This window comes from Atta cephalotes, assembly GCF_000143395.1.
Source record: "Atta cephalotes unplaced genomic scaffold scaffold00012, whole genome shotgun sequence".
NCBI classification, from domain to species: Eukaryota; Metazoa; Arthropoda; class Insecta; order Hymenoptera; family Formicidae; genus Atta; species Atta cephalotes.
Genome location: NW_012130076.1, coordinates 5,508,214 through 5,515,970, shown reverse-complemented (window position 1 = coordinate 5,515,970; position 7,757 = coordinate 5,508,214). Strand labels below are relative to the sequence as shown.

Sequence of the window (7,757 nt, the reverse complement as noted above, 5' to 3'; positions counted from 1 at the left end):
TTTTACAATGTATTGCATCACTGCAATGTTTATAATATTTTTACTTTACTTGTGCAATATATGCCACAGAGGTGGATCAATATATACTTTTATTTCTAAATAAAAATAAATTTAATTAGTATCCTTGTAATGAACTTGTGAATGAGTGAATATTTATTGGACATGTGGTATTGAAAAGTACTTTCTTATTATTATCATATATAATTTTATTGTACATTCATAAATATTAAGAATGTGATATTGAGATTTAATATGTGATCATACTATATAATTCATATATATATATATATAAAATATACCTTAACGGTATACTGTGCAAGTTTTACTTTCCTATAGAGTTTTGTATTAACTGTGCAAAACGATTTGTAACAAAGAGGGAAACATCTATAAATCTATCGACGCAATTGTTTATACATGTTTCTGTACGGCCATCTAATTTACTTCCTGGCTTATCAACGCATTTGTCCCAACAAAAATCGTTGAACTCGTGAATCTAAGAAAATTTAAAAATTTTCATGAAACTTTTACAAATAAATTTTTTTCAAGTAGATTGGCAAGCATTTCTTAAGAATAACGAGTACATTCCGTTTTTTCCACCTACATGCTGTAAATATCAATTCATCCTTATTGTCTATCAAATATTAAACAAAGACAAATGATACTTACAAACCTGTAAGCATAAAATGGAACGCATCTTATGTGTAAAATAATGTTGAAATAATTTGGAAAAGCAGATTCATTTTAATAAAAATTTATCTGTTAAAATGTTTCACCTGTGCAGTGAATTGTGCTTTTTGCTTCTCGACCATTAGAAGTTCTGCTAATTCGGGATCGATTCCTTTATTGTCCTTGTCAGAATAGGAATTGTTGTCAAATAGATCTGACATATTTCAAAATTGCGATGAAGTCAGTTTGAAAAAAATCTTATTGTGTAAATATAGACTCTTTTTAAACGTGCTCAAAGGCTGATTTCGTCAATGCTGATTAACGCTAGAGACCATGGAGGAAGCAGAAAAATCTGAGAGAACACATGACGGGCCAAAACCTAGTAACTAAAGTCACTAGATCTATAAAGTACCGCAAATATTTTCTCGTACGTACTCGCATCTATTTTCACGCGAAACGTGGCCATTTCGAATTTATGCATTTGTATTACATGCTTTATTTGGGAAAATGAAGCCATTAAGTATGTAAATAAATATTTTTTAGTTGTAATTAGTTATTTATGAATAAAAAAATATGTACGAATGCTCAATTTATGTTCTTTAGTTTAATACTTTTAGGATTTATTTGTCGTAGAAGTTTTGTGCATAAAAGTGCGAAAGATATGTGTAAGTACAGTTCAGAACTGTTCAGGAACGAAAGTACACATTACATGTGTGATCATTTTTGATCACATGCACATGAGCATTTTTATGTAGACCCTGGTGTACTATGTGCTCATGTACTATGTGCACTTTGGCTATTTTTACGCGACATTTCTGAAATTAATTGCGGTTTATAATCTAGTGATTTACTTGTAAGCAAAATGCTGCCGCACACTACTGCCCTCTGACAAAGTGGATGTAAATTACATAACTTTACTTTTCTTAGGCTACATCGTCCACTTTTCAAAATTGGAGATGATAAATCGATATTTGGATATTCATATAATCATGTTACATATAGATTTTGAGCCATCATGTCCTCTTTCAGATTTCTCTCTGATTGCAGTCATAAAAATAAGGAGACCTAACTATATGAATTGGAAGTAATCATGAAAAATGTTCCGTATACTATCAGGTTCGCTGAATGGAATAACTTGCAACATTTTGTCGCCATATTGTGGATAACAGCTGGTAAAAGACAGGATAGAATTCCATTTACTGTGAAAGCATCAAAAATATATGATTCTATCAGAGAGAAACCTCTCTCTGATTCATCGAACTAGAATTCCATCGAACTAGAATTCCATCGAACTAGAATTCCATGGATTTTGTGAAAAATCCATTAGTCTCTGATAACTTCAACGGCACTCTCGAAACAAATACACGCGCAACGAACCGGCTACGATTCATTTACGTTCAATTAAATCAGTGACGAGGATACGTTTGTTCCTCCGTCGTTGAATTTTTACATAAAAAGAACGATTTTACTCAAGTAGCTAAACTTAGATATACATATAATTCAGATAGATCCGAAAATTTTTTGAAAGACTTAAGAAAAACCATTCTTTTCATGTATATTATTCTCGAAGTACTGAGCCCTTTCACTTCGTCAAAGTTGTACCTATGAAAAGAAAGATATTATCTGAAAAATGTAATATAATATTAGCAGTATTAACTATATTACTATGCAATTATTGCGGTTAATTTTAAAAATGAATATCAAACATATTCAATCTATCACTATTGCAAAATAAATTCATAACAGATAAAAGAGTTGAATCTCTTATTATGATGTGTAAGATGTAATGATTAGGGTCAATCGAATGGACTGAAGATTAATAAAAAGAAATATTTCTTTTATTACAAACAAACATTTCCAAAGTTACGTTTAATTTTATTACTATTATTATTATTTTATTTAATTTTATAATTTTATAGGGAACTTTTAATGTTACAGAAATAAATACTATCAATATATGTACAATTATATATGATACATATCTATGTATATATATATATTGTATATATATTTAACACATATATATGTAATTAAAAAGTGTACATAAAAATTAAGAATACAATAAAAATTAAATATCTAGTTTTCTACATTAATAAATGATATTATTTTTACAAAAATAATTTTACGCGCGTTTAATTTATAAAATGTTATATTGCTTATGCATTAACTTCTACATACTTCTACAAACTTCATTGAAGTTATCAGCTTCAATTCGTCAATACATGTCATTCAAGTGTGAATAAAAAGCATTATATATGGTAAAAGAAGCTAGACAAGGTGTAACAGAGTGCACATAATGCTCATTGCACATGTTCTTTTTACATCATGATTAACCAATAAAATGCTAGTCATTCAAATGCTAGTTAATTAAATACTTCTTTTTTTTGGACAAATTGACTATCTGCGCATCCTTGAAATTGTTACAACTTGTTTTCTTCCATCATGTTATTACGTATCTTTGAACTTCTAAAATAAAGATATAATATTGCAAAGATAGTTACGTTCATATTTGTTTATGTCCCGTAATAATACATACACATGAATAAAAATTCCGCGAAAATAAAATAATCTAAATTATCTATGTATAGGATGTTTTATTTCGCTCAATACTTGTTAGTTGATATGTACATACTGTATTCACTAATCATACATATCTTACAGTAATTCGCAGAAGGTATCTAGAGGAAACTCTGTGGAAATTATTTTTTTAAATTCTTATGAAGAGTATTAAACGCGTTTATATCTCGTGCGGCAAGAACTAATTCAAATTGCTAATCGATATTTCGAAAACGATGACGAAGATAGACAGCACTGGCACCATTATTAATTATTGGTTTGTTTTGCAGTTTGGGCATGTTCGAATATCCTCTTGAACAAAAACTATATCTTTCTTACCTGTATACTTTGATGGAGCTATCTTACATATTCCTTTTACTATTCATACTACTGATTCATACTATTGATACTTGGGAGAATAAGATAGTCGATTGGATAGAAATCATAAATGTGATCACCGCGATTACTTCATACTTGTCAACCACTTTTATTTTAAGGTAAAATTTTAAAATGTACTCATGCAATAGTCTATTAGCTTTTAATATTATTTGATTTATTAAAATTCCTTATCTTTTATTTAATCATTTTCTTTATTGAGAGTATTAAAGTCTTGATCTCACAATTACAGCAAATATAAATTTATAACAAGTTTTTAAACAGATCAACTTTAATAACATTCTTGAGATTTCCACGAGTGCTTTCTATATAAAGATTATGCGTTTCGCGGGTTTCTTCCGTGTCCAGATCCATTCTTGGAATGCCAACATTTCGTGAACCTTGCAATTCACTTCATCAGGGCGAGGAGCAGCCTGATACAGTATCGAGATTGCCAATGAGATGGTTAAATTTAATTCTATTTACACGCACTCGTATAAGGTCATCCACTTCATCGGCAATCTCGATGATGAGATGGAATAAATGTAATTAATTAACGTGTAACTGAGTAATATCGATAATAACTGTATCATTTTGAACCTGGTCTGAGGAGAAGGAGACAGTCTCCTCAACTTTTTTGTTTTTTTGTTTTAGGTATTTGTTTTAGGTAATAGCAATGCACTGTAAAAAAAAATTATCACTTCACTTAATCACAGAAATGTGCAAAAGTATTCTATCATTTAGCATTAATGGTAAAATATTTTTGCACATTGGGGAAAAAATCACTCACGTTTCGCACGCAGACAAAGCAGGACAAACTTCTTCTTTGTGTGAATAGCCCTGACTCTAACACAGAATTGACGGCCAGAATCGAAAATGCCACTTATGCGGTGAGTAACAAAAAACAATGTGTAGAATTCGAAAAAAGAATAATATAAACTCAATTGCACGTTTGAAGCCCGTCACACTTTCCAAAAACGATAATGCAATAACATCTGATTGCGCACGAATAAAGCAAGACTAATGCTGAGAATCAACCTTCACCGCAGCGAGCCTATCTAGGATTTATCTTTAGGCGGCAGTATATATAAAACAATTGTATAAAAAACAATTCAGATCATAAGTGCCCTCACGAGAAAAGTTATCGCTTATATCGTTGCAACACTCTTTATAAGAATAGCCTAATATATAGTAGCCGCGATTATGTGCGCCATCGAATTGCTGAAAGTTCACGCTGCATGTTTATTTTCACACCTGTAATTCTTTTTTTCTTACGGAAAGATACGTTCATACATATACGTTCATACATATACATTCATACATACGTTTATACATACGTTCATACATATATACGTTCATACATATATATTGGGAGTACAAATTAGTTCGGTCCGTTTCTCTAAAGATAGCTCCAGCTGTTGTGAATGGTTCATAGTGACAGCTGATTTTGGCGGAGGTTTTTTTCAGAGAGGTTAAACATCTGCTAATAATATTCACAGTTTATATCACTTTGAGTTTCATACAAAAACCTTGATTTTTACTGTGAAATTGTTGAAATGTCGAATTTTGTGTTAATCAAGCAGCATTTGCGGAAGGTTTTGATTTTCTGCTTTAATTGAAAGAAAAGTGCGGCTGAAGCCCATCGAAGTTTATGGTAACATTGCTCCAACTGATAAATCATGTAGAGAATGGTTTCAAAGATGGAGATTTCAGCGTTGAAGACAAGCCTCGTTCTGGACAGTCAAAAAAACTCGAAGACAAAAAATTAGAGGCATTACTCGAAGAAGATCAGAGTCAAACACAAGAGGAGCTTGCAGAATCATTGGGAGTAACTCAACAAGCCGTTTCTGTACAATTAAGAGCTATGAGAATGATTCAAAAACAAGGAAATTGGATGCCTTATGAACTGAAACCGAGAGAAAGGCGATTTTTCACTTGCGAACAGCTGATTCAAAGACAACATAGAAAAGGTTTTTTGCATCGGATTGTGACTGGAGATGAGAAGTGGATATTCTACGAAAATCCCAAGAAAAAAAAATATTACGTTAAGCCCGGTCAATCGTTGTCATCGACCTCAACATCAACATTACGGCCAATATTCATGGTTAAAAGATCATGCTCTGTATCACAAAAGGGTCTTGTTTACTATGAGCTGCTGAAACCTGGCGATTCCATTATAAGCAATCGATATCGGCTATAATTGATTCGTTTGAGCCGTGCATTGCGAGAAAAACGGCCGGAAAGACATGATAAAGTTATTCTTCTTCATAACAACGCTCGGCCTCATGTCGCTAAAGTCGTAAAAAATATTTGGAAACGCTCAAATGAGATGTTTTACTGCACCCGCCGTATTCTCCGGACATTGTTCCTTCTGATTACTGATTGTTCCGAAGGATGCAGCACGATTTGGCAAGTCACCGGTTCACTTCTTTCGCAGAAATCAAAAATTGGCTCCAAAATCGTCTCCAAAGATGAGTCATTTTTTCGAGATGGAATTCGAAAATTGCCTGAGAGATGAAAAAAGTAGTAGGCAGCGACAATACTTTAATTGATTGTTCATTCATTTTGTTTTGAAATAAATGCACAAAAAACGGACCGAACTAATTTGTATTCCTAATCATACATACGTACATACATGCGTATATGCGTACATACGTATATGATTCGTGATACGACAAAAAAAAAACAAGCATTGACTGTTGTTTATCTAAGTACGGAGTACGATGACGCGTCGAGATATAGGATGAATGGATAGATGGATGGATGAATGGGAAGTAAAGAAAGAAAGTATAGTACATATATAGTGATGTGAACGAAAAAATTTTTTATTCACATCACAATTTGTTATTACATCGTTTCTTTTTTATACGTATTAAAAACTAAAGCCAATAGTTTGCAATCGACGAGCTGATGTCCATTAAAGCTGTCGCTATCATTGTGTCTTCAGACGCAATGTTGGAGAACCGCGTATACTTGACATCACGTATCGAGTCAAGCTAATCATTCGAACGTTACGATACATCCGTCAAACTCAAACATACGTTGTAGCGTTGTTTTGATCATCGTAATGCGTATGGACAAAGAATCGAGACGTACGAGCGTAGCATCGTTCAGCGCAAACGCTGACAGTTAGGTCCAACGCTTATAAAATTATTCTTGTATTCGTTTCGCAGCATCTTGTAAATATTCTTGTATATTATATTTTTGCTGCTCGTAGAGGCTCTTCCAGAGACAGCGACAGTTCGTGTCCGCAATGATCTCTCAGGGCGATCTCCACGTAACTCGGTGGACCAGCATTGATTCCAATTTCCAAATACTTGTAGCTCGTAATCGTCAGATCATAATATCTGCTCAGTAAATGCACCGCGCGATGCTCCATACTGTATATATATGTAATGTTAAAAAAGATTTCTTTTGTGTATAGAACGTTGAAACACATGTTTCTGCAGTTCTTCTTCTTTTCATACGATGCGTTGCTTTAGCGAAGTACATTTTTCAATCATTCATACAAGCGGGTATCACAAGACTGATTGCATCCGTAAATTGCGACGTATATGATAAAACTTCTATTAGGTGTACAACTTTGCTTCCGCCGTTTTTTTTCCGAAATTCGAGGCTTTATTGTAAAAAACTGGTTATATATTTATATACTGGTTATACATTTATGATTCAAAGTATTGTCCATCGCTGGTCACTACTTTCTCCCATCTTTCGGGTAGCGTACGAATCCCGCGTCGAAAAAACTGGTCATCTTTTGAGGCTATCCACGAATCGATCCAATTTTTTACTTCTTCATAAGACCGGAAGTGCTGATCAGCCAGGCCGTGTGCCATTGATCGAAACAAGTCGTCTGGAGAATACGGCGGATGGGGTAGGACTTCCCATTTCAACGTTTCCAAGTATGTCTTGACCACTTTCGCAACATGGGATCGAGCATTATCATGCTGCAAAATCACTTTATCGTGTCTCTCGTTGTATTGCGACCGTTTGTCTTTCAATGCTCGGCTCAAACGCATCAATTGCGTTCGATACCGATCGCCTGTGATTGTTTCAGTCGGTTTTAACAGTTTATAATACACTACGCCGAGCTGGTCCCACCAAATACAGAGCATGACCTTGGACGTCAAAATCACGGTTCTTGAAGCGTTGAAACCACTCAT

General features: G+C 33.5%; 1 protein-coding gene across 1 annotated transcript; it reads right to left on the bottom strand.

Annotated features, from left to right (window-relative positions):
* Nucleotides 1-185: 185 nt before the first annotated feature.
* On the bottom strand, nt 186-887 carry LOC105617305 (mitochondrial import inner membrane translocase subunit Tim8-like). Its single transcript, XM_012198870.1, has 2 exons — nt 774-887; nt 186-493 (listed from the first exon to the last, which is right to left on the bottom strand). Exons 1-2 carry the CDS (start codon nt 885-887, stop codon nt 323-325), a joined length of 285 nt encoding a protein of 94 aa, XP_012054260.1. The 3' UTR covers nt 186-322.
* Nucleotides 888-7,757: the final 6,870 nt, after the last annotated feature.

Bases quoted from the DNA above. Each gene is read 5' to 3' on its own strand.
- LOC105617305 (XM_012198870.1), bottom strand. From the start codon at position 887: ATGTCAGATCTATTTGACAACAATTCCTATTCTGACAAGGACAATAAA. The intron at 494-773 runs GTGAAACATTTT...AAATTTTCTTAG, and splicing joins AAGCACAATTCACTGCACAG to ATTCACGAGTTCAACGATTT.